At 45.8% G+C, this 26,069-nt stretch overlaps 1 protein-coding gene across 2 annotated transcripts in view; it reads left to right on the top strand.

Annotated features, from left to right (window-relative positions):
- The first annotated feature begins 3,392 nt into the window (after positions 1–3,392).
- Positions 3,393–26,069, top strand: part of CLSTN1 (calsyntenin 1) — a 35,865-nt gene continuing 13,188 nt past the window's right edge. Inside the window, exons 1-9 of one of the 2 annotated variants that reach the window (XM_050322512.1) lie at positions 3,393–3,564; positions 12,290–12,412; positions 17,358–17,387; positions 18,739–18,934; positions 21,052–21,260; positions 22,164–22,313; positions 22,414–22,599; positions 23,838–24,086; positions 25,820–25,941. In XM_050322512.1, coding sequence (XP_050178469.1) covers positions 3,492–3,564; positions 12,290–12,412; positions 17,358–17,387; positions 18,739–18,934; positions 21,052–21,260; positions 22,164–22,313; positions 22,414–22,599; positions 23,838–24,086; positions 25,820–25,941 — 1,338 coding nt within the window. In that variant the 5' untranslated portion in view covers positions 3,393–3,491. The remainder of the gene's footprint in view (positions 3,565–12,289; positions 12,413–17,357; positions 17,388–18,738; positions 18,935–21,051; positions 21,261–22,163; positions 22,314–22,413; positions 22,600–23,837; positions 24,087–25,819; positions 25,942–26,069) is intronic. The other variant, XM_050322513.1, reaches the window with a different exon arrangement.

Below are 26,069 nucleotides of genomic sequence, written 5' to 3'. Positions count from 1 at the left end.
GAAATAATGGCATGTGGCATTTGGGATAGAGTGCGAATCCCTGTCAGCGTGGGAAAGGCTGTTCCCTCTGGCAGACGGGAACAGGACAGCCAGTGCTGAACAGCACCCAGGGCTGGAGCACAGCAGGGCCCACACGGGGCCTCTGCCATCCAATTTAGTCTTGTGGAACAAGAGGTGTTAGAGGGGATGTTGTATTTGCTGTGCAGTCACAGGAAGTGCCAGTGGAACGTCAGTGGTGACACGGATTGGATCGGGATGGCATTTGGCTGCCTCCCCCCAGGTGCAGAGCCCTCAGCCCCTAAACTGCCCCTTCAAACCACTTAGTCATCTGATGAAACAAAGCCCTCTAACTGATCCTAAAACACAGAGCAAAGAATTGTTTGCTTTACTGAATCAGTGCCTTAGTCACAACTGACTCGGAGGAGTTTTGCTTAGAGAGTGAAATGCCATCAAGGCCTTCTCCTTCCTTGGAAATCTCCCAGTTTCAGCATGACTGATTCAGCTGATTAATTCATCTGAGCTGGTAGTGTCATTGTGTAATAAATAAGGTTTACCTGGACATAGCATTTCTTCTCTTAAAAATGGCTCTCCTTCCTAATTCTGCAGGATCAGATTAATTTAAACGGGTCCTGATGGAAACACTTGAGTCCCCTTCTCCCTGGGCTCCAGGGTGCTGTGCTTTCTCCTGCTGTAATGCATGGTACAGCCCAAGGGAAGTGCAAAGCTCTTTAAAAATGTGGGTTTGCCACACCTAATGATAATTTATTTTGCAAAAAATGTTTTAGTAGAGTATGAGTATTTGCATGCACAAGCCCCTTCAGATGCCTCTGTATTGACATTAAAGCTCTGTCCCCAGTTAGATTCCTAATGAAAATCCAATATATGGGTGAGTACTGGGTGTGTGTTATACCATGGGTTCATCAATGGGGCAATCACCTTTTAATTGATGATATCTTGCCTTACAGATCTTTACTAATGGGGTGGTTCTCACTCAGACACTGCCTTAGTGAGCCTCCTCTGAGAGTCACACTGAGCTGGACAGTCCTTCTACTCTCCATACAAAAGCAAAACACATCATGTAGCAAACTGTCAGCTGAAGCTGCGTTGGCAGAATGTAAAGACTCAGCTCTCTGACAACAGATGGGCTCCAGGCTTCTTCTGACATGATCTGCCATCCAGCATATGTTAGCCAGGCTGAGAAATCGAGGGGGTTTAGACTGAGGCTTTAGGTTTATTTAAAAAAAAGAAAGATGTCTTAGGTCTTGGTCGAGCAGCTGCCCTACAGTCAATGGAATAAGTGGGGAGTAACTTGGCTGGTTGAGGGAGAGCCCCAGAGCACAGGATAGTAATGAGGGGGGTGTTCACTGTGTTGGGCCACCAGCTATTGCTCTTCAAGTTCCTTCTCTGCTCTGCAGACATTGGAATCCAGCAGGTAAAGAGGTTGGTTTTGAGGATGGAAGAGGCAGAACATCTTGCCTTTGGATATCCAAATGCACTGGCTGTGATTCCATCACCTTGTGAGACCTCACTGGCTGCTCAAGGGCAGTGGCTAAATTGGTTTCTCACCTTTGGTTTCTCACCCCATCTTGAGTGTGGGGTGAGCAGGGAAGGGAACAGCACTGGGCTTGCCTTGGGAGGGAGCGAGGGGGAGGCTTTTCCAGCACAGATCAATCTTGGTATTTAAATTGCACAGTGTTTTAAAATAAGGAAATACCACATCTCTAGGATCCTGAACGTTCTGGACTTTATTTTTATTTCACTGTGGGAGTGAAATGGCTAATAGGTAAAAAGCATGAGTAGTCAAATCTAATTATAAAATAAGTTGGTTGTCAAAACTCTGATCATGGTGAGGTAGTTTTTTTCCTCTATTGAAGCATTTTCTAATTGAAATTTTCGATCATAGAGCAAAGAACTTCTCTAGCACAGGACTAGTTGGGAATTTCTCCGAACAGGAGAAATAGGCTTTTGCCTTAATAAAAGTCACAAAAGCTACACTGGACAGGTTTCTCACTGTGCAGAGGGTTTGTCTGAGCTGTGGATGCTGCTGCTCCTCCATCTGGGCAGGTTAATGCCACGTCACAGCACAGGCAGTGACTGCAGCGGGTGCACCCGGGGAGCAGCGAGGAGCCCCTTCAGTCCCTGAGCATCCGCTCAGAGCAGCACCACGGGGCACTCAGGGGCATTTATGTTCAAAGGGGACTCATTTCTGCAGGACTGCACTCCCAGAGCTAGGAAAGCACTGCAAGAAGGGGGTGCTGGGTTAGTGGTTGGACTTGATGATGTTAAAGGTCTTTTCCAACCCAAATGACTCAGTGATCCTGTTTGTCCCTGGTGCTTGTTGGAGGCAGGTGTTGACTGGGTTTGTGCCTCTGCTCCCAGCACCTCTCTGGGGCGCCTTTGGCACCAGTGCTGGGTAAAAAACACCTTTTTTGCCTTTTGGCTGAAAACGTCCCTGAGCGTTAGGGTGAAAGCACTTTATACGGGGTTTAATTATTTCTTAAAACAGCTTTGTATCAGGTTTAACTCAGTTTGAGGGGGGCTTAATCAGCATTTATTAAATCAGCTGTGTGAGGTTCCAGGGGGCACCGGTTTAAATCAGCTGTGCGAGGTTTGGGAGGGACACACCGGTTTAAATCACCTGTGTGAGGTTGGAGGGAGCCCCGGCTCGGCCCCAGCTCGTTATAAGGCACCAAGCCCCTCACGCTCGCCCCCGGTCCGCGCTGCCCGGTGCGGGACAGCGGTGCCCGGTGCGGGATGGCGATGCCCGGTGCGGGATGGCAGTGCCCAGTGCGGGATGGCCGATGCCCAGTGCAGGATGGCGATACCCGGTGCGGGCTGGCGATGCCCGGTGCGGATGGCGATGCCCAGTGCAGGATGGCGATGCCCGGTGCGGGCTGCCGGTGCCCGGTGCGGGATGCCGATGCCCGGTGCGGGATGCCGATGCCCGGTGCGGGCTGGCGGTGCCCGGTGCGGGATGGCAATGCCCGGTGCGGGATGGCAGTGCCCGGTGCGGATGCCGATGCCCGGTGCGGGATGGCGGTGCCCGGTGCGGGATGGCGGTGCCCGGTGCGGGCTGCCGATGCCCGGTGCGGGATGCCGGTGCCGCAGTGCCCTCAGCGCCCTCAGCCGCCGGCGGGGCGGGGCGGGGGCGGGGTCGCGCCGCAGCCCGCGGGGGTTCGCAATGGGCTCTCCCGCCGCCCCCTCCCGCGCCGTTGGTTCGCTCCTCCCCGCCTGGTGCTCGGCGCGGGCCCGGCCGCCATTTTAGACGCCGCCGGCGGGCAGGCGGGGAGGGAGGAGGGACGGCAGCGGAGCGGGGCCGCGCAGCGCTTCTCCTCCCTCCTCCTCCTCCTCCTCCTCCTCCTCCTCCTGCGCGGGGCCGAGCCGAGCCCTCCGCCCGGCGCACAGCGGAGCCCGGACCAGCGGGGGCGCCAGCCGGGGCTGTGCGCTGCCGTCCCCGCTCCGCGCCGCCCGTGCCGCCGCTCGGCGCTGCCATGCCGGCCCCCGCCGCCTGCCCGCTGCTGCTGCTCGCCGCGCTGCTCTGCGGAGCAGCGGGGGCCGCCCGAGGTAACGCCGCCGTGGGGAGGGGAGGGGAGGGCAGGCCCGGCTCCCCCCGGGGCTGCGCGGCGGGCGAGGGGACGGACGGTGTCCTTGGCTCCGTGCGCGGGGGAGGGAGCGCAGGGGCGGCAGGGATGGAGGGAGGGGGATGGCGCGGGGGTGACCCCGCCGCGGCCATTGCACCTGCAGGGGGATCGGGGGGTGGATGGCGGCTCGTCCTCCGCGCTCACCTGAGCCCGCAGCCCCCCGCACCGCCCGGCCCGACCCCGCGGGGCCGCGCTCGGTGCTGTGCCCGCCCGTTACATAACGGGGCCCGCGGGCGGGGGGCGGCACTTGTTGCCGGGAGGGTCCCGCGGGCACAGCCGGCCGGAGCGGGGCCCGGCCAGGCGGATAAACCCCTCCCGGAGAGCCCCCCCGGGCTGGGGCCGAGCCGGAGCCGGTCCCTCGGCCAGCCCTTGAGGGCTCGGCGGTGCGAACGCGGCCTGGTGGCTATCGATTATCCCGAGGAGCAGCAGCAGCAGCATCATACGCATTGCGGGGCTGCTCCCCAGCACAGCTCAGCCAGAGGCTCGGGGACGCTTCCCCACCTGAAGGTTACCCCTGGCACCGAGGGTGCCGATCCCGCAGGGTTCGGCCGGTCTCTTGGGGTGGGGTTGGAGGTCCTGGCGTTGAATCGGAGCGTGGGTTTAGAAGCGCGGCCGTAAAACGGCTTGTAAATGCATCGAAGGGGAGTTCTGGATCTAAAAACCGGCTCGTTAAAGGCACATCTTTGCTGCGGTTTCCCTTTATGGGATCAAGAAGCTGCTGCCGTAGTAAGTCCTCTGCCAGCTGTTCAGGCAGTGGCCATCATTTACCTGTCTAAGATCTCTTTAAGTACAACCCATTCACCAGCGCTCACGGAACCATTAAATGTCACGTTGACCACACCAGTACAGAAGCACAGTGTCATTGAATTGCTGGGCTTTTCCGTCCTTTGAAGTTAAGAATAAAACTAGCATCAACAACCATTTTCTAAGAAAGCTGGTATGAGCTTGCAAATGGTGAATTTAGGCAGCCTTACCCAGGACAGCTCTGTTAGGGCAGCTCTTCTGCAGCTTGTTAGAGCCTGTACCTGCTTTCAGTCAGATCTCCAGGAGCTGCTGGACTGCAGGTCCTGATCTGTTAAACTTCCTCACACGTAACTGAGTTACAGACTGAGCTCTGGTTTGGCTGAGGGTGTGCACTTGCCTCAGTCCCTGTGACGTTTTGGCTGCTGTAGGTAGGCCTGTTAATAATGTTACGTGAAGATGCGTTTAGCGACAAGTAAGCTCTGGAAAGCTACTGAGGCAGCTCGCTCTCGTTTCCCCGTTGGTAGGAGAGGCATTTGTTTGGAAGCCTTTTTTTGGTAAGCTTTCCATTTTGTGCTGTATTGTCAGTTCCATTTTTTTCCCAGTACAGCTTCATCTTTTTTCATCTGTGACTTGAAAAGTCCTTGTTACTGAGGTCGCTGAGATCTGTTGCCAGTGGTGAAAAGGGAACTGTGTTGGTTTAGTAATGGGCTGGGAAGGATTCACCAGAGTGATGGGTCCTGCTCTCCAGTCCTGCCATTCCCGTGGTTGGAACAGGGAGTGAAAAGTGGTTTCTTTTTCTGATGGTGGAAAGAAATGGAAGTAGAGTCTGGGGAATGTGATCTTGTACAAAAGGCAGGTGTGAGCTACCTGACCCACCACCTGCCCTGTAGTTAAGGGGTGCACAGAGTGGTTTCAGGTTCTGAAGAGGCATCTTCTACTCCAGCTGATGCAGAACTCTTAATTCACCTGAATTTATTTTGTGATTGGTCAAGCTGACCCAAACGTTTCGAAGCTCATTGGACTGAGGTTGCAGTAGGAAAGCTGCAGTGCACGCAGTGTGTGTGAGGGTGAAGCATTTGGATGTTTCTCACCAGGGGGTGGAATGGAGGGAGTCTCCAGAGGAGAAGGCAGGAATGGCTGCTGCTTCTTCCACAGTTCCTGAGCAGGTAGATAGACCTCTGCCTTGGGGCCCTTCCAATTTACTATCATTTGGGAAGGTTATTGATGAAAATAATACTGTCTTGAGGGAGCTTTGCTGATCTGTGATATTTCAGGAAGTTCTGTGGTGCTGTGAGTGCCTTAAATCCAAACCACAAACCACTTTGTTACTACCACAGCCTTACTGCAGATGTTTCTTTGACACAGGCACAGCCTTTATTATACAGGGCTGGAGATTAGGTTTCTATCTCCTTCCTAGAGGCAAGGAAATGTAACACTACTCAAAGCATTATGAAGAGGCAATTTGGCTATTTAAGGGGCCTTTTTTTTTTTTTATTCTCCAAGTATTTCAGAAAGGAAAAAACCACTGGGAAGAGACAGAATTAACCAGTGCTAGACCTTTCTCTGCTGCATAGTGATTGGGAAAGTATTATATACAGACATCTGTTCATGCAAACACTTATAATCTCTTTTTTCTGTATATATTATTTAAAATAATACACTGCTGTGGAAAGTGAAATGAGGGAGAAATGGTGCGTGGGCAAACATTTTGTGTGTTTGGAATACCCTCGTGCCAGTTCTCCCACGTTACTGGGCTGCAGGTTGTGCCAGGTTAGCAGGAAAATTCATCCACACAAAGTTTTCTAGGCTTAAAAATGTGTCTTTGGTTTGAGGTGTTAGTGTTTCTGCAGACACAAGATCACCAGTTTGAGGTTGTTGGATGAAGTTAAAGCCAGGTCAGGCCACAGCTCAGCACAGTGTGAGCATCCCGTAACTCCCAACTCTGGGATTCCGGGGAAAGCGGCATTTCCTGCCATGAGGACCCAGTAAGTGATAGCTTAGTGGCTCGTGGCTCTGCAGAGGGCAGAAAGCTTGTGTAGTCATTAATGTTCTCTGAACAAAAAGCACTGCCACCATTTGTCTGAGCCTTATCTCGTTCTCTTAAGTTTTATTTGGAGAAGCTGTGGTTTATGGCATTAAGGGCCACATGTCTTGTGGAATTATCACTATTGGCCCAGACAGAAGCGATACCTCAAAACACGGGGGAGTTCAGTGAGTGGGAAACCTTCATCCTAAAGCAATCTTGTTTTGCTCTCTAATTCATTTGATTTGCACTGATTGACTCGCCTCAGCTTCGACAGGGACTAAACCTCCTGAGGAGCCTTTGGGAAGGATTATTGGAATCCTCAGTGCCTTTGAAGAAGTGTCTGTGTGTCCTTTGTTTGTGGCATTAGGTCTCATCTCTCTGGCTTTGTATCCCATTGAAAACAAGCTGCAGCCGCCGCTCCCAGCGGGTTTCCCTGGTTTTAAAGGGAGTCAACAAGTAGAGCCAGAAGTGCCAGCTACACCGAGGTGATGTTGGCTGGGTTTGTAAATCCTGTTTCCTTTCGAGGAGTGAAGTGTATAAATATGACACCAGTTAGAAAGTAGAGGATTTCCCCTCTCATGCTGTAATTAGCAAAATTTAAGATAACATTAATTTAATATTTATAGTCAGGGGCTTATGTTTTCTGTGTGAGTCTTCTGTTTGGTGTAAAACATTTTAAATTTCACCTGAAAAAAAATTAAGGCTTTGTTGTCTTAATCCTGTTTAAACTGTTCTGTGGTGGGATCTTTGTTTTCCCTGCCAGGCTTTTCTCCACATTGAAATTTGGTTGGTATATCCTCTGTTTAAGGCCTTTGGCACAACTGAACATTGTGGATAATAAAAATTGCAAATAATGTCTAATGAGTCCCTCACATGCCCCTTAGTTTCATCAGGCTTTGTAGCAAAACTTCCATGTGCTTTTGTGCAAATAACATCAGATTTAGGCAACTGGGTCAGTGTAGAACAGGAAACTTCCTGTAAGTGGTGATAAACCAGAGGTTTTTCCCTGTGAAAAACATAATTTAATAAAACTTGTTGAATTCTTACAGCCTTTGGTTTGACTGTGGTGTTGGAGAATTGGTGTTTTAGCTGTACAAACTGTGGGCATCTGGTAATTTATAACAATTCCTTATGCTCCAGTGTCCAGCAGCTGTGCTCTGAAAGGTAGGGATCTGAACTTGTGGGATGACTTTGAACCACCTGATCTTCCTTCAGCTGGGAGCTGTGGAGGTTGATGTTGGTGGATGTCCATGTCCACACCCAGCTCATCTCCTGGAGATTCCAAGTGATCTCCTGGATTCACACTCCTGTATTTAGTTGCTGCTACAGTTTTCCCAGTAATGGAAATGGTAGTTTGTCTTGGAATCCCATCCCATAGGTAGGAAAAGCTCTGTGCTATCAAGAAACTCAGCTTTCAAGCAGAACTTGTGTTTGATTTTATCCCGTTGTTTGTACCTGGTCGTGGGTGATGACTTCTGATAAAACTCTGGGTATGAGAAGAGCCAATTAAATAAATACAAGAAATCTTTTCATTGCCACTGGTACACATTTGGAGTTGTTTGTATCCAGAGTTAATCCTCAGGCTGTTCTCCTGGAGAAGGGAGGCAGAGCTGGGAGTGCTGGGCAGGACAGAACACACATTGTAATCAGGCCATGCTACGCCCTCTCTTATTCAGCTTTACTTTCAGGGTGGAGAAAGCAGATTTTATTGTGTAGATCTTTCCCACTTGGCTGGGCTGTATTCTTCTGTAGTTATGTGCTACACAGACTTATTCTTTTAGTGATATTGCTTGAAATGTCGTCAGAACAGCACTAAATTATGAATATTCAAGGTAAGACATATCTTAGAGTTCTTACTGTCTCAGTGAAAGGTATCCTTGTGATCTCTTGCATCAAGAGGAAGACAGTTAAACAAAAGAAGTACAGTAATCAATTTTTTGTCAGACCTTCAGGACAGGAGTAAAGGACTGTTTACTCAGTTCATGGAGTGCAGTTCATCTGTATTGACAGAGAATAAAATTCTGGTTTTATGAGTGTTCCTCTGAATTTTTCATGAAGCCTCAAAGGTGAATTTTCAAAACGAGTGTTTTATGTTTACTGTCAGTAGATTGGACATCTGCCTTTCAAACTGCAGTACTTATTGAGTTTAACATGTTTTACCCATTAATTCTTAAGAATTTATTTTCTCATGAATCTAATTCTGATGATATGCACCGTGGCTAAAGAGCACTGTGTATTAGAAGTAGTTATGTGGAAGAAAAAGTATTTTCAGCTACAGTCCTTTGTGGTTGAGGTGTGTCTAAATCTGCAGTTGTGTAGGTGCCAGATGCAATTTAAAGTCACATGAGCTGCTGACCACTTGTAAGAAGAGAATAGAAATCCTCAGAAAGGACTTTGATAAGTACATTTAATTTTAATATTTGCTTTCAGATTATAGAACTGAATTAATTCTGATTGTCTTAATAGCTTCTGATTAAAGTTTCCATACTAGCCCTAAACCCCATTTCCCTGTTACACAGTCATTTGCATTCATTAATTCCTTTAAACAGCAGGGAAAGGTTGCTGCTGGTTATCTGATGGATTGGGTTCTGCAGCATCAGCTGCTGCTCTTGGGAAGCATCCTTGCTCTGAGGCACATTCCCCGCTGCAGGGCAGTCAGGAGGGCTGCTCTGTGCTGTTCCAGGAGGAGCTGGGCACGTTTTCCTGGAGCAGGTGGGGTTGTAAAGCCCTGGGTTGGAAGCACAAACCCCATCAGGCCCCAGTGCCCTTCCCCGTGGCTCAGCAGCAATTACCCTGCACAAACCCAGTGGGACAGGGGGCTGGTGCTCACCTAGGGGGTGAGTGTCCCATCAGGATAGGCAGAAGGAAGGCTCTGGCAGGAGCTTTACCGCTCAATTTGCCACCTGGAAGAAGCGGAATGCTCAGCTGTCCTCGGAATTTCTTCCTGCCCACTGAAAGCTGAGGAGACGTCGGGCGTTCTGTGTTGTGCCAGGGCAACTTCCCCCACTCGACTGGATTAAATGCTCGTTGGGATTTACAGCAGATTCCAGTTGAGGCGCTTACAGATAGTGTGAATATTGTATTTCAAGGAAACCAGTGGAGTTTATCCTGGTTAAATGGCAAGAGATTAACAGCTCAGGGCACTTGGGTAGTGTCAGGCTTGGACTAGGCCAGCTGTTTCGGTTTGAACGGAACTGTCTGGCTTTGGACAACTTGCTCTGGAGATTGCAGGAGTTTTGTGACAATTAAACTATTCTTTCCCATTTTTTTGGCCTCTTCTCAGTGCAGCATGTAATAACATTTAGGCTGTGTGAGGTCAGAGCAGTGCTTGGTTCAGTTTGGCTGAAGGGGAGCAGGGAAGTGTCGCTCCCAAGCTGAGCCTCCCATTTCAAATGCTGGCTGGAGAATTCCTTCCAGTGCGTGGTTGTGCTGGAGTCAGGAGATCACAGCCACGGATAACAGACCTTTCCTGGATGTTCAGCAGGAAGTTTGGTGTTTTAAAATCCAGTGATGTTTTAGCCTTCATACACACAAAGGCATTTAAGCTTTATGATTTAAAATCTGGTGATGTTTTAGCCTTCCGAAACACAAAGGGGTTTAAGCTTTATGATTTTATTGTCTGCAGCACAATAAAAGGACATGACTTTGCTTTCAACTGGGCCTGTTGTTTGAAGGTTCACTAGACTCTGCAGATGCTCAGCATGCTCATAATTCTGTTCATATGTGGTTACAGTACTTCAAGGATTTATAGAACTCCCTACCCAGCAGTAGTGGGATTTAGTAGGTTGCTAAATTAGGAGAAGGTTTCTCAGTGCTTTAAGTTTTGTTGTTTTTTTTTTATTGTAATGTACCTTCAGAAGCGTTAGAATGGAGAAGGAGATTTTTTTTTTTCCTGGCAGAAATCTGTTGTAGTGTTTTATACCAGGTCCTTGCAAGGACTTAGATAAATGGGTGAAAGCACTCAGATCTCATCAGTTGGGCTGTAACTGCCCCCTATCCATGGAGAGAAAAACACACAGCTGTGACCTCCTCGTGCTGCTCAAGCCAAAGCTGTGTTGGTGAGACCCTTTCCTTGAGAGCAGGTTTGAAGTGACAGACAGATTTCCATGGGAGCCTCAGGCTGGAGCAGTTCCTGGCACCTTCCTCCCCTCTGAGGTGCCTTTGAGCACCACCAGGTCTGTTGTGACACAGGAGGGTGCAGCACAGGGAGCCTCTCTGGGTAAATACAGTGATGTGGTTGGCATTTAACTGGCTCTTTGGTGTGCTGGACGTTCAAAGTGTGCCTGTGGAAGCAATAAAGAGTGTGTTGCCATATTGAGTAAAACCACGAGGCAGCAATTAAACACTGTTTGCATTCAAATAGTTTGTTGTGAGTCTCCTCCCTTGGTGCATCGTTCTGGATGAAGATGATATATCCTGTCTGCTGTTGCTGCTAACCAGGAAAAGATTGCACATGAAAGTATTATGGTTTCCTGTGTGAGTTCTCTAGGTTTAATTGTTTATTGAAGTGTCCTTTTGTCACTGGTTTTAATTCCCCTGGGTAGCATCTGGCACATGACATGAATCCATTTTAGTTTGCGGGAGAGGCAGGATTCAGAAGTGTGGGTTAGCTTTACATCTCTGCCTCTTGACAATCTGCTGATAGAATTCTTCAGAGGTGAAAGAGCAGGGCTCAGCTGTGTGAAAGTGTTCTGGCTGTGATTGCACAGGCATTTATTTCCTAAGCTGTGAGTTCTTGATCTCACAAAGACCAAAATCTGGATGATGTTGCCTCTTGAATGGTGTTGGGTGTGATTGCTGTAACCTCCAGCAAAGCAGTTCTAATGTTTGACTATACACCTAAACGTGCTCCTCACCAGTATTTAAGAGTATGTGGTAGTAGCCCAGGAGGGGTTTTTAAGTGACAAATACACATTGCCTGGCACAGTTTAGGTGAAATGGATACGTGTTGAACCTCAGCATGAGGAGGGTTGGACCAGGAGAAATGGGATGTTCAGCTGTCGAGAAGAGTTTGTTGTGACACCACAGACACTGGCTCTGTGGACTGTGAGCTTTGTGTACCTTTGGGAGCATAACATAAAGCTGAATATTTAATGATCGAGGCTCTCGTGTTGGATTGTCACAAAGTAGATGGGAACCTGTTAGATAACATCTGATTTTGTCTTTCATCTCCAGTGATGCACCAGAGCAAACCCTTTTTGCCAGGTGACAGGGAGAGATGCTGTGTTTCCAGTCACCTGGAAACAGCCCCAAGTGCTCGGTTTGCAGGTTCTGTGCAGAGTTGAAGGATGTTTCCAGGGGCAGTTTGTTAGTGGGGTTTCCCTGTCTCTTAACTACCAAATAACTCACGTTTGACCTCTTTACCACCTCGTTCTCTTCATAAACAACCCCACACAGGGCAAAATGCTGAAATGAGAATAAACCTTCATGTTCTGCAGAATAATCCACCAGCTGGATCCCAAGTTTCCCAAGTTGGAGGGAAGTAGAGTGTAACCAAACCCTGGTGTTATCTGTTGGCTGGTCTTTCCTCCCCTGGTGCTGACTGCAGGCTTTCCTGGTGTCACACTTGGCACCGATGCCAGTGGCTCCCCATCACTGGGAGAAGGTTTCTGAATTGCTCTTCAGGGCCATCATAAATCCCAGCATAGTTAGAAACTAATTTAGATTCTCTGAGTTACTTTTGGAAAGCCTACAGGGACACTCAGCTCTTCTGAACATACCTAGCCGGGATTTAACTGAGATTTTTTTTAATTTAGTAAAACGCTGATTCAGAATTAGAAAAATAAAAGAGGAAAAACACTGAAAAAAAGGTATTGTAAATAATTTTTTAAAAAGAAATCATCACACAGCTTGACTTTGCACTTTGTTTCCCTTTCAGTTAACAAGCACAAGCCATGGATTGAGACCACCTATCATGGCATAGTGACAGAAAATGACAACACGGTGCTCCTGGACCCCCCTTTGATAGCCCTGGACAAAGATGCCCCTCTGAGGTTTGCAGGTAAGGAATTCAGCTGCATTTCTGCTTTAAGGAGGGAAAATGCTTTCTTGAGGGCCAAGGCTGTGTGTTAGTGTGTTCTCCCTAACAGCAGTTTTGAGATCCTAGGAAGTGTTTGTGCATGGGCCAGAGTTTTATTTCAGATTTGCAGCTGTGTCCAAACCAGAGGTCTCTCCATTGCAGGTGTTCCGTGCTGCTGCAATTTCGGGTCTATATGTTCATTTTCCTGGTGTTTTATTTTTTTTCCCTCAGTCCTCCAGATTCCACATTTCACAGCACTCAGTCTGGGACTTCTGGAACAATGATTTTCTTATCATTCTCAAGAGAGTTTTTGGTTTTCTTGCTGTTTTTGGTTTGTGTCTTAACAGAGTGATAATACTAACTGGTAGAATTAAGACTGCATGTCTGTGATGGGTTTGTTAACAGTCTGGGTTATTTTAAAAAATGGACAACCTCTTCTGGCTGAAGAAAAGGGTTTGCTGCTCTAGCAAAGACTGTAGAGAATGATGCCCAAGATATTTGCAAATTGTGGGTTAATCCTTCACTTTGAACACAGGACTGGAAGGTGACATTTTTTCTTACAAACTTAAGCAGTAGATTTTTTCTGAGAGTTACTGTTTAAGAATACTGAGTTCATGATTTGGATGCAGTTTGGATGCAGGTTGTTTTTTCTAGTTTGACCAAGTATTAGAAAGATGTGTTTGAAGAACACCATTGGGCATCTGCAGGTGTTTAAATTACACAGGCTTAAATTGGATATTTGCAGAAGCTTGCTGGGTTAAGTAAAATTTGAGAGCTGAGAATCCTAAGTGGAATACCTAAAGGATGTGACACTTTTGGGAGCATTGCTTAGCCTGGCTTCAAGGAGGAAGGGAACAGAAAAGGAGAGTAATTAAATTAAATTAAATTAACAGCCATTTGGAGTGTTCAGCACTGCATTGTGTGCTGCACTGTTAGGGCAGTTTGGTCACAATTTTCTTAGAGTGGTGCTTGAAGTAACAGTTTAGTTGCATTATCATAAGGCTGTAATTATCCCCAGGGATGTTGGGGAGAATGATAAACCTCTGAAATTCAAACTTTCTGGTGGATACATAATGGCTGGGGCTCCTCAGGGATCTTCACTGGAAATAAAACTCTGCTGTCTTTGTGCAGAAACCTTTTCCTGATGGAGCAGCTTGTGTTGGGGTAGGTGAGATCTGTTAAGTAAAAAGAGGTTTGGGAAGGCTGATTTGTGTACTCGGTGATGAGGAGAACATCAATCACCTCTCACAGTTCTTCAGTGCTTTAAATGGAGGTGCTGGGAGTTTGGCAGCATTGAATGGATTCTGAAAATGGCAATTTTATACCTCTTGGATAGCGATGTTTTCAGGAAAATCCTGTCAGAGTATTTTCAAATATGTTGTCAGGTTTGCAGAGCAAAATCTGATGTCAAAGCATTGCTCAGATGAGCCTTTTTCCATTGGGTTGGTCTAAATTGGATAAACCTGCTTTTATTTAATGAACCTTTTTACCAACTGGGAGTTGGTTTCATTAACTGTTTGTATAAACTACATATTTTGGCTTTCGAAAACTTGACAATACTTAAGCAGCAGCAGCCAATAAATTTAAAGAACTCAAATTTTGATTATTAGCACATCAACCCTGTTGGGTTTGAATCGCACGAATTTCGAGCGCCGTGGGGACCTGGAAAATTATTTGTGTGCCTTTAACTTGACTGTGTCCTTGAGGAGCCCAGGTGACTCTGCTCCCAGCTCTGCCTGGGGTGCTGTGCTGGTGTCCAGCTGCATTTTTTGGGGTGTTGAGGTGAGAGAAGCCCCTCAGAGCTCTGTGTGTCCTCCCAGCAAAACAAAGCATTGTCGGGATTAAAGGACCTGTGTCAGCCCTTACTGCTCTAGTCCTGCTTACAACCTAAATTTATTCATGCTTCAAAAGGCTGGGTATTTTAATTAACTGTGCCCTCTAGCTGAGCTGTGAAGCTCTGGAACTGTGTGCAGGTTTAAAAGATTTTTAAGTAGAGCTTTTTGCTTTATTTCAATTTCGAGCGTGTCGAAACATCTTGAAACCAGTTCATTTAAGAGCTTTGTGGCACGTGAACTGTGGGGCAAGGAAAAAGCAATATTTTATAGCTGTGCTCCCCCTGTGCCGTGGGTAGGATCCTGAAATTCAGGTGTGCAAAGATAAGCAGGGTTGTAGAGAAGTTTATTTCTGGTGTTATTTGTGTGGTTTTAAATCTGAAATGACAAACTTTTGAGAACAGAGTTTGATGCTGCCAAACTGCCTGGCATGTAGGGACCCCATGGAATTGTCTTGCCCCGTGATTGTCTCCTCAAGCAGATCTGTAACAATGACCATTCTTGTTTGTCACTGAAACTCCTGTGTTGGAATTTCATCCTGAGTGGCTTTGCTGCAAAAAATAAAATAAAGGACAGCTACATTTTCTTGTTGTACCTTGGAGTAATTTGTGTCTAAAATCAATCTGAAGCTCTCAGTGGGGATCTCCCCTTTGCTGGGCAAAAAGGAGCTGATTTTTTATTGCATTTGAAGCAGACAGTGTTATATCTGGATGTGTTTTGTTGTGAGCATTAGCCGGGGTCTCTCTGGCCAGATGTTGGCAATGCTTCCCTAGTGGAAGGAAATGTTTCCTTGGCTTTTTGATGTGCCTCTAATAGGGCTTTAATCCCTCTTCCCTCACCCCTAGAGAAAACCACTTCTCAGCCACAGTCTTTTATTTTCCCCTTGCTACTCTGGGATGCAAGAAGTATTTTTGTGGGGGGTTAGGAATTCTTTGACACTTAAAGCATGAATATGTGTAGAGCTTTGGAAAGGATCTTGCAGAATCTCTATTCATGCTTTTAAAAAGACCCCCAAAAATCCAGGAAGCCCTCAGGTCCCTCTCCCTGGGGACAGGTTCCCATGTTGGGCTGTGGGGGAATTTTGTTGCAATAGAATTTCAGTTGGTTTTACCTCAAATGTAAGGTGTGCATGAAGTGATGTAACAGTTCTGTGCTCAGAAATACCTGTTTAGAAGGTGATCTGTGCATGTTGAAATGGGAGGCTTTCCAAAAGGCTTTCCATGATCCTCATGCTGCTTGGTTGGAGCTGGGAGAATTTACATTCTCCTTCTGTGGAGTGGAAGTGGAGAGAGATTGCTGAGTCTGAAGAGTGTCTAGTCAAATCCTCTATGTGTTTTACATGTTTAATGTACTTGGTATGTTAAATAAATTATTTAATATACTTAGTACATTCAAATAAAATATGTAGTTTAAATATCTTCTGAAACTTTTTATTAACTATATAATTATTTTACATCATTATGTCGTAACAGTACAGAAAGATAGGACAGTAAAACTCAACAAAACCTTGGAATTTTCTCCAGTTCTCCCTTTTTAACTGTGCTACACCAGAAAGGAGAAATACAGAAGTCTTTTAGGATCCAGGGTTGCTGAATGTTTCCTGGCTAACACAAGTTCCACAGACCTGTGTTAGGTGTAAAATGAAGTGGGTTTTTCACGTGTCAGTACAGCTGGCTGGAAAGTGCTGTCCTGGTTATTTAGCTGAACAGTTTCCAACATATTAAATACAAATTAACTTGCAGATTGATCGTGGTTCTGCTCCTGGTAGCAGTTTTTAAACAACCTCCCCTTTCCCAAAGAGGTGATTGCCCCATTAATCCACCCCTCCCTCTTCTCTCCATTCCAGGCTTTGTGCTTCCATGTTCCCTTCCAGTTATTTTGTCCCTGTAATTCCAAGTTTCACACACAGTGCTTGGCTCTCAGAGCTCCTGGAGGGGAGCAGGGAGGTGGGTACAGGAGTTAACACATGGAATATGGAAAAGCTTGCAGTTGGAATGTCACTTCTGACTGATCAGCGGTGTCAGCCATGAATTTAAACAGTGTCAAATTTTCTTCAATGATCCTGTTGCCAAAACACATTAAAATCTGGGATTAGATTTATATCCTGAGTAAGAATAGACTGAAATAAATGGTGTGGGGGCCACAAGAGGCAGCGTTCTTGGAGTGTTGAAATAAAGAGCTGGTCATAAATCCAGGGATTACCTGAAGTGAGTTTGAGGGAGAACCTGCTGAGAGCTGTTTGAGAAACTGGCTCCTTCTAAAATGGGCTAGAAATCACGATAAGGTATTTTTTTTTTTAATATATATTTCCACTTCAGTATTAAACTGTAAATTTACCTTCAGTAAAATATTTCTCTGTACCTGCAATGCCTCATTTCTTTCTGAGGCCACTCTGGGATGGAGCCTTGGAAGTGTTACTGCAGGTTGTTGGGAATGTATTAGGATCACAGTTTAATGTGTATATGTTTTCATTGTGAATTATGGCGGTGCTGTCAAACTGGGTTTGCAGTTTTGCAAATGCTGGGGTTCTACAACCTAAACTGAGAAAAACTGATGTGGAAACACAAAAATCCCATGATTGTTCTAAAAAAAAAAATAACCTTTTTTTTCTTTTCTGGAACTCAGAAGGGGAGTATGAAGGTTTTTAATGGTAGAAACGTGGTGGTTTCAATACAGTAGATAAAAGCTGGTTTATCTGATATGTCTTCTTTAAATAGTATACTACGAGTAAATTCAGATCAGTTCTGCTTTATGGATAGTTGTTCATCACTGTGGAATTTGGAAAATATCTCTTGTTTAGCAGGTGGTATTTAAAACCAAAAAAAAGAAAAAGAAAAGGAAAAATGAAAAGAGCCTTTTGATGAACTTACTAAATAAATACTTCACAATTCTACAAATGGCAACCTGGAGTTAAAAGATTAAATCATATTTAACATAACTAAAACTCTAAAATTGTAACAGTTGCAGCAGATCACCACTGGAATTTTCCAATACAGTTTTTCCAAAGCTTTTCTGTGTAATGTGTGAATCTTTCCTTATTTGCTCCCGTTCAACCTTTCCTGTTACTGACTTGGGTTTATCTTTTCTCCCTTTAGAGAGTTTTGAGGTGACAGTCACCAAAGAAGGTGATAAAGGGTTCTTTCTATCCCTTTTATGAATATTAACCTACTAACTTTGGTTATGAAATGGGGAATCAGCACTGAAACAGAAGATCCTGTCATGCACTTTTGTCCCATTTATTCTCCCAGTTTTTTTCTATTTTAAAATATATTGATTAAAAACCCTGTTATGTAACCAAACCCTGGGTTAGAAATATCTGTAAATCAGACATCCATTTGAACCGTTTGGGGTTGCTGTACGTTGTGTGGACACTGAGGAAGTCGCTTTTGGGGAAAATCAGCGTTTTCTGAGATTTTCACTTACGGCTTTTTTGGGACATCTGAAGTTTTTTCAAGTGCTTTGTAAAGTGATTTCAGCCCCTTCCCTGCAGGACATACCCTTCAGTATTTCATTAGTTTAAATATGAATCAACTCCCTTTTTATGGAAGATGTTTCCAGTAGGAGAGCATTCTTGGTGCTCTGGTGCCACTACAACTATAACAGCAAAACAGTGGGGTTTGTTGGTGTAAGAAAAATCACCCTCAAAACGTGAGTTAGACAGGTAAAAACCCAGTGTGGGTGCTCAGACAGCTTGAGTGGCTTTTGTTGTGTGCTGGGCTTACCCAGCTGTGCCAGCCAGAGTCCTGCAGCGCAGTGTGAGGCTCAGATGTGTTTCAGAATGATGTCATAGGGCCTGCTCCTCCAGGTTTGTAGGGTGAGGAGTTTGGAGAGAAGACCAGTCCCCTAAATCCTACCCCTGACTGCCACCTGACCCGTGTTAGCAGATAGCTGTTGAAATGGATGCCTGAGAAGTTGGTATTTCTACCTTTCTCATCCAGTAGTTCATTTTGATTCCCTAATTTTAGCCAGGTCCATTGCACAGGAAGACTTTGCCCTTTGACCCATTGACAGAATTTCTGTCATTCCGGTGCTGAACCTTTCTCATCCCTCCAACTTGTAACTGTGCATTTTAACCTTTTGCTCTGGTCAAAACAAACCAGCTGCCCAGCTATTCCCAGTAGCTTGGCATAGAAGACATTCCCAGTGGCCTTGGCTGTGTGCTCACATCAGATCTCTACTCTCACCCTCGAGCTATCTCAAGTACTCCTGTGAAATGCCTGTCTACATTTCTCTTTTTTCTCTTTTGTACTCCTGCATGAATGGATGCAAAGTAAACTGAGTTGCTTGGAAGGGCAGATGTTTTTGGCTTCTTTTTTTACTAAAGTTCCCAGAAATCACCCATCTTTAAAGCACAGTGCTCTTGCTTTGTCCACAGAACCCTCACAAACCCCCTGGCTGCAAAATGTTTGGTGGTTTATTTTCTGGACGCTTCACAGCGCCCCACCCCTTCTGACCCTTCTTCCTTTGGCTCTGTAGGTGAGATTTGTGGATTTAAAATTCACGGGCAGAACGTGCCCTTTGAAGCAGTGGTGGTGGATAAATCCACCGGGGAGGGAATAATCCGCTCGAAGGAGAAGCTCGACTGTGAACTCCAGAAGGACTACACGTTCACCATCCAGGCCTACGACTGCGGGAAGGGACCAGACGGGGCAAATTCCAAAAAATCCCACAAGTGAGTAAATCTGGGCTGGGCTGAGGGGAAGTCTCCTGCTCGTGGTGATTTGTTGTCTGTGTAGAGTAAATGAAAGTGTTAATACTGGAAGGCTTTTTTCATATGAGCCCAGAATCACGGGATGGGTCGGGTCGGAAGGGACCACGGTGGGTCATCTGGTGTGACCTCCCTTCTCCAGCAGGGTCATTATGGGGATAAAAAGAGCAGCCAAATGCTTGGACATCTCTTCATTTGTATTTTATGTGACATTGCTTCATCCCTTGAAGTCTCTGAATCAGTAAAAAATAGTGTGGAGATAGAAGCAGAAAAACTGTTGATGCACTTAAAATGTGGCTCGAATTGATGCAGAGTTTGTGTGGGATACCAAGCCTGGACATTGTTCCAGGATTCAGTTTCTAAATCCCCAAACCTGGTTCAAGAAGTCAATCTATATTAAGCTTAAGAAAATGCAGGAGAAGCCACGTTGTTATCATTTGCAGACAGCCTCACCAAAAGGAACCCAGGATCAATAGCACGAGGCTCATCTGTGCCTAGACTGAGGAATGGGAACAAAGCAATCTTCAGCTAATCTTTATCTGAAGGAAAACCACACTATAAAATACCCTCTTCAAAATCCACTTGAGGATAACTGTTGAACACCCTGGTGTAAACATCTGCAGAGCATGTGGGAGATGAGCTGCTGTGCGAGGCGAAGGAGGGAGTAAATAAGATCAGGACCAGACTAGCAGGGGTCAGCTTGGTGACAAACACAACCTTGTTATGTAGAGCTGTGAGCTTCAAAACAGGCCACAGAATGTAACCTCCTAAAGGATTGCACTTATGGAAAATAACTGTCCTTCAAGCTGTTTGGTACTCTGTTTGACTTTTGAAGGAAGATTTCAAAGAGAAGGATGGCAACAAAACATTTGTTGGGTTGGCTGGAATTACATTCTTTGTTCAGGTCCTTCTCCACACTGTAGAATTTATCTGTATTTTTCTACCTGTGCTGGTTGAGGTAAAAACTTTTCTCTGATGGGTCTAGGAAAAATTAGGATTATCCAAATTCATGGCTATGTCATGAACATCCTAGCAGCACACTCTGCTGCTGTTCTCCCACAGCAGAATGATGGGTTTCCACAATCTGCACCTACAAACCACTGTTCACCTTCCCCTGGCCCATGGCTGGCTGTGTTATGGGGTTTTTTGTGGGGTTTTAAGAGTCTTGGAGTGTAGCTCTGCAAGTCAGAAACGTGCAGTTTGTTTGGTACCCTTTTTTTTTTTTGGTGGTGTTTATTTAGCACACAGGATAAAATAAAACCTTAAAGATCTTTCTCAGCATAATTGTTAGGAAACTTCTGTTTTTATGGAAGGACTGTAATTATTGAATTCTTTATTAGTTGCATTCCATCATTCATCTTTTCTCCTTGGTCAGTGACAGCAACTGCTTTATTTTTCCTGTTCTGTGTAAACCAGCAATCAGTGACAGGCATGAAAGGATGGGATTCAAGATCCAATCTGTTTTGGATTATCTAGCAGGCTGTATGATGTGTTAAAGTGTATCTGCCACTTCTGTGATTCTTCCATTTAAATTGTCTGATTTCTCATTATCTAACAAATAGGGCTGTTTTCCCTGACTTACACAGCTGAGTACTTTATTAGCCAAAGAAAGCCAATCAAATGCACTTGACTGAGCTCTCAGTCTAAGGCCAGTCTTAACTGTCACTCCTGTTCACATAAAATAAAATTTGGGTGTTCACATCAAATACTCTGACAGCAGGGAAGAACCAGGATTATACTGTTGTAACAAAAGCAAAAAAAAGCCTATTTTGTCACAGCTCTGTTTCATTGCAGTTCTGTAAAATGGTGCCAATTTTATGGTTGCAATACAAGGGCTTGAATGTTATTTGCAAATAAATAACAGTAGTAAACAATCACGTAGAATTGCACTGATTTATGTAGCAGCACGCTGGGAAAACACCCACTGCTTTCCTAGCTAGGGCAGTTCTGAGACTGTTGGCTTTATTAGTCATTTCTTCCTGAGGGCTGGAATTCCCGAGGATGGGCTCACGTGGAGCTGTTGTATCACAGCCCTGGCAGGGGCAGGAGCTGCAGGCTGAGCTGTGTGCGTGTTGTTGCAGAGCCACGGTCCATATCCAGGTGAATGATGTCAATGAATACGCCCCGGTGTTCAAGGAGAAGTCCTACAAGGCCACGGTGATCGAGGGCAAGAGGTACGACAACATCCTCAAGGTGGAGGCCGTGGATGCAGATTGTTCCCCACAGTTCAGCCAGATCTGCAGCTACGAGATTGTCACCCCAGACGTACCCTTTGCCATCGACAAAGACGGTAAGTGCAGCGGGAATTGCTGTCATCTGTCACCCAGGGGTCAGCACAGGAGTACAGCAGGCCTGTTCAACCCCTCCCTCCAGCACAGTCAGGCAGAGGTGTTCAGTCTGAATTAATAATGAAAAGTGAGATGTCTTTCAGTGCCACTACCATGTGCTGTTACTGATGGCAGGAGCAGATGGGGTGTTGCATCTCTGTTTCTTGTAAAATGCTTTTCGAACCGAAGAAAACACAATAGCTGAAGTTTTAAACCACCTCTTAGTAGGTCTGTCTTGTCCATTCTGTTTTGGGATAACTTGTGCTACTTAGCTTTCAAAAGTGGGGTTCCGTGTGTGTGCTTTACCCATTTGAGGTGCTCATGTGTGGCTGGAGTTTCATGGCTGTTGCTTCTAAGTGTAGTCATTTGTTTAGGTCATTTCCTGGCCCCCAGTGATCTGTGGGCTCTTCAACAGATAATTTTAGTGGTTCAAGCAAGCTGGTTAAGCGAAGTGAGCAGTTTCCAGTGGGCTTTTAGTTTGAGTTTTTGGGAGGGATCCACATTGTCCATGGGTTTGCAAATTTAAAAAGATAGAGGATGCTGGCATAATCCAAACAGGTTATGTATCAGTTGCCATGCAGGAGCAGTTCCATTTGGAGATAATGTGCTGTTAAGAGCCTGAGATGTATGTACTGCTGTTCTGTGTCTGTGTGCTCATCTCTGCATTAATGTAATTTGTAAGGAGCTGGGCCTGATGCCTGGCACTGAAAAGTCAAACAGTGAAGGGCAATTCCCTCCCAGGTGAGTCTGTTGAAGTCTTGGGCATCTGTATAAAGTACAAAGCTGGTACCTGAACACCTTTAATGCAGCAGTGACCCCGAGAAATGCTATTGATGCCTGATCATTGCTTTTTTTGTGTGTGCCAGGTTATATAAAAAACACAGAGAAGCTGAGCTATGGTAAAGAACACCAGTACAAGCTGACAGTGACAGCCTATGACTGTGGGAAGAAGAGAGCGGCTGAGGATGTGCTGGTTAAAATTAGCATTAAACCTACGTGCAAGCCTGGCTGGCAAGGTTGGTTTGCTCTCCTTTATATCTCTGCTTTCAGCACTTGCTGGTACCCTCAGTTCAACGTGAGACACCTTTAATGTTGTTTCTTTGGGTAAATACCCAGGTTGGAGCAAAAGAATCGAGTATGAGCCTGGCACTGGTTCCTTGGCCCTGTTCCCTGGGATGCATTTGGAGACCTGTGATGAGCCAATAACCTCAGTTGAAGCCACGGTGGAACTGGAAACCAACCATATTGGTAAAGGCTGTGATAGAGACACCTACTCAGAGAAATCCATCCACAGGCTCTGTGGTAAGAATGCCTTTGTTAAAGTATAAGTGCTGTCTCTTGCTTACTCATTTTTCTTTGCATTTTATGTTAGACCACGAATCAGTGAGTAGATCTGGCCTTCACTTGCATGTAGTTTCCTCCAACTTGTTTCCTAGCAGGCAGTGAAATTGCCTGAAGGTGACTTTTAAAATAATTCTCAAGTGTGGTGAAGAATCTCTTTCTTCTGCCTCTCCACTGCCTTATGTACACTTAACAATTTCCCTCACATGAGAGTCATGTCCAAGAGCTGAAAGGATGTTATCTGGGTGAAGGGTATAGTCATTAAAGGCTCTCTTTCTCTGAGCATGATGGATGCAATCTTAAGAAATACATGGTAGAAAAAACTAGATGAGAACACCAAAAAAAGAGTGGTTTGGAAAAAAAAGCAGTTCCCTTGCTTCAGATAAATTCATACTGTGCTTGCCCCAGGAGGCCCTTGGCACCCACTTACGCTGCAGTTAAAGGCTTTATGGAAAGCTTATGAATCCTTTGTAGCCACTATGCAAGAACTGAGATTACAGGACAAGTTATCACTGATTTATGTCTTGAACTTCATCTGAAAGTGTGCCCAGTGTGTAACCCCAGAGACCCAGGCAGTTCCTGAGCTGTGCCCTGATTGAGGTCAGTGTGACGTTAAGAAGTGGGGAAAGGACAGCAAGCCAAGAACCTGCTTCTGACTCTGCTATGAATAGACAGTGAGCTGGGAGGGGATGCTTGTGCACTCCCTTCAGCTGGGTGAATGTTAGACAGTGAGCTGGGAGGGGCTGCTGATGCACTCCCTTCAGCTGGGTGAATGTTAGACAGTGAGCTGGGAGGGGCTGCTGATGCACTCCCTTCAGCTGGGTGAATGTTAGACTTACAACTGGTGCAGTGTTGAGAGAAAGGCATCATCACAGTCACAGGTCTGAGGGACAAGTGCCATTAATGAACTGGTTCCTGAGACAGGAGCAACACAGTAAGGTTCTACAGCTGGAGAGACAGTAAGCAGAACAATTTCAATGCGCTTAGTTGCTTACCCAGAAGCTCAGTTTTTGGAAGTCATCACGATATCAGATGTCTGTAATTAGTGCCACATTCTTTCAAAGGAGAATTACTTGACGTGTGGTGGCAGCGCAGAACCCTCACAGTGCTGAAAATTTAATGCCCAGAAAAGCAGCTTGGTTTGAAACCAGCAGTGATCTTTTTTTTAAAGTTTCTGTCTGATTCCCTTCTCGTTGTAGGTGCTGCTTCTGGCACAGCTGAGCTGCTTCCCCCTCCAAGCAGCGCTGCCAACTGGACCGTGGGGCTCCCCACGGACAACGGGCACGACAGCGACCAAGTGTTCGAGTTCAACGGCACCCAGGCCGTGAAGGTCCCCGATGGGGTTGTCACCATCAACATGAAAGAGCCCTTCATGATCTCGGTGTGGATGAGGCACGGGCCTGGAACCAAGGAGAAGGAGACAATCCTGTGCAACTCAGACAAGACAGGTTTGTCAGTATTTCAATCACAAACATGTTGCCTTTGGGTTGGTCAGGTTTTTGTGTTCTCTGGCAGCACATGTGACAACCCTCACATGTGACAACCCTCACATGTGACAACCCTCACATGTGACAACCCTCACATGTGACAACCCTCACATGTGACAACCCTCACATGTGACAACCCTCAGGTTTTTCTCTACCTTTCTTTTATTTTTTTTTTTTTTTTGGAAGTGAAATGAAGCGGATTTTAAAAGTCACTCTTTATTGTGCTTGTGTATAGGTTTGGCCTTAGATTCTCCAGCTTCAGATTGGGCAGGCTTGTTTTTCCTAATTCTATTTCAGTTTACTTTGTGCACTGACTTATTCTGGCAATGCAGGCTCGAGTTTGCATCTCCAAAGATAGCTCTGTTCTTGATGCTGCCTAAAAACACTGAGACACATATATCAGGTCTAGTGGCAGCATTTGCTGCTATATCTTTTTTTTTTTTTTCTGGGAGGATATAATTTCTGTCTCTCCAGTGATGAAATTTTTCTTCACTCAGTGCATAATTTCGCTCTCTGTGAATGCTACAGACACAATGATTTTGAAAATGCTATTAATAAGAAGGAAATGTGATAACCCTGTTTCCATAATTGCTGTCTAATGGGGGCAAGAGAATCCCTGCCTTTGTTAAGCTGGAGCAGTGCATTTGGCCAGTGTATCAGAGACTTTAATTGCTGCTGGGTCTTTCAAAGGAAACTACACTGAATATATTTGAAATTTTATTTGAAAATAAGAAAGATTTGTAATACCCCAGAAGCATTTCTTTGAACGGGAGAAAAGTGCCAGTCATCAGAAACAGATACAAATACTCTCTTTTCCTACCTTCATCTATTCCTCTTCATCAAACCCCAGACCTTCTACATGGAAGTAAGGGAACTGGAGAGAAAAAAAAAAAAAGGCAAATTTAAATAGATTTTCCTGGTTTAAAGTGCATGGGCAGCAGACCCTCAAAACAGCTTTTCCTCTTTTATTCCTTGGTTTGACCTAACCATGGAATTCTTGTGGCAGGTAGTTTCTGGCAGTATTTGCCTTCATTCTAATGGTATATTAGGAAATATTGAAAGCCCAAATGCAGGTTGGCTGGAGGGAGGCAGTTTGGAGTGGATTGCAGTGGAACAGTGCTGTCAGACTGAAAGATTGCCATGAGTTTGGTCCCTTTCTTGGCTCATCCGTGCCAAGATGTAGCTTTGATGATGTAGCGTGGATGATGTAGCTAAAATATTTCTTTCCCTTATTCTCAGCTGTTTCTCCAGCATTTCACCCTTGTACTTGTTTCAAATGGCAAATCCTTTAGAGCTGTGCCTGCAGTTCTCTCTTAGGAAGAGTGTGTCCACCTGCCCTCACATGGACCTGCTCCAAACCAGGAATAATCAGAGGCTGGAGGAGCTGCTCCTTTGCAACAAAAAAAGCTCTTCTGTGTGCAAATAGAGCTCTTTCTCTTTTTCTCCTGCTGACAGGTTTATCTCTGGCTCTTCACTCCAGTGCCCTGATTTGGGCTGGATTTGGAGAGATGTGTTTATTACTCATGAGTTCTTCAGCAAACGTTTCAAATTCCTCTTACCGTGCCTGCCTGACTTGATTTGTTTGTTCCTCTCGGTTCCACGGAGATTTAAGTGTGGGAATTGCAGAACAGGTGGATTTGGTGGAGTTCTGGGGGTTCCCAGGGAGTAATGCTGTTACCCAAACTCTCGTGCAGATATGAACCGGCACCACTACACCCTCTACGTCCACAACTGCCGGCTCGTTTTCCTCTTCCGCCAAGACCCTTCGGAGGGAAAGACCTACAAACCTGCTGAGTTCCACTGGAAGCTGAATCAGGTACGTTTGGAAGGACAGCTGGGAGGGTGCTGGAGCGAAAACCACCAGGAAGGAAGCTCCCTGGGGGTGTAATTATTAATAAATGCTTTCTCCAGCTCTGAACTCACTGATGTTGTTGTTCATAGAAC

The sequence above is a fragment of the Myiozetetes cayanensis genome, unplaced genomic scaffold (assembly GCF_022539395.1).
Source record: "Myiozetetes cayanensis isolate MyiCay16 unplaced genomic scaffold, myiCay2020 scf28, whole genome shotgun sequence".
Taxonomy (NCBI): domain Eukaryota; kingdom Metazoa; phylum Chordata; class Aves; order Passeriformes; family Tyrannidae; genus Myiozetetes; species Myiozetetes cayanensis.
Note: the sequence above shows the minus strand (reverse complement) of the source record. Positions and strands in the feature narration are given on the sequence as shown.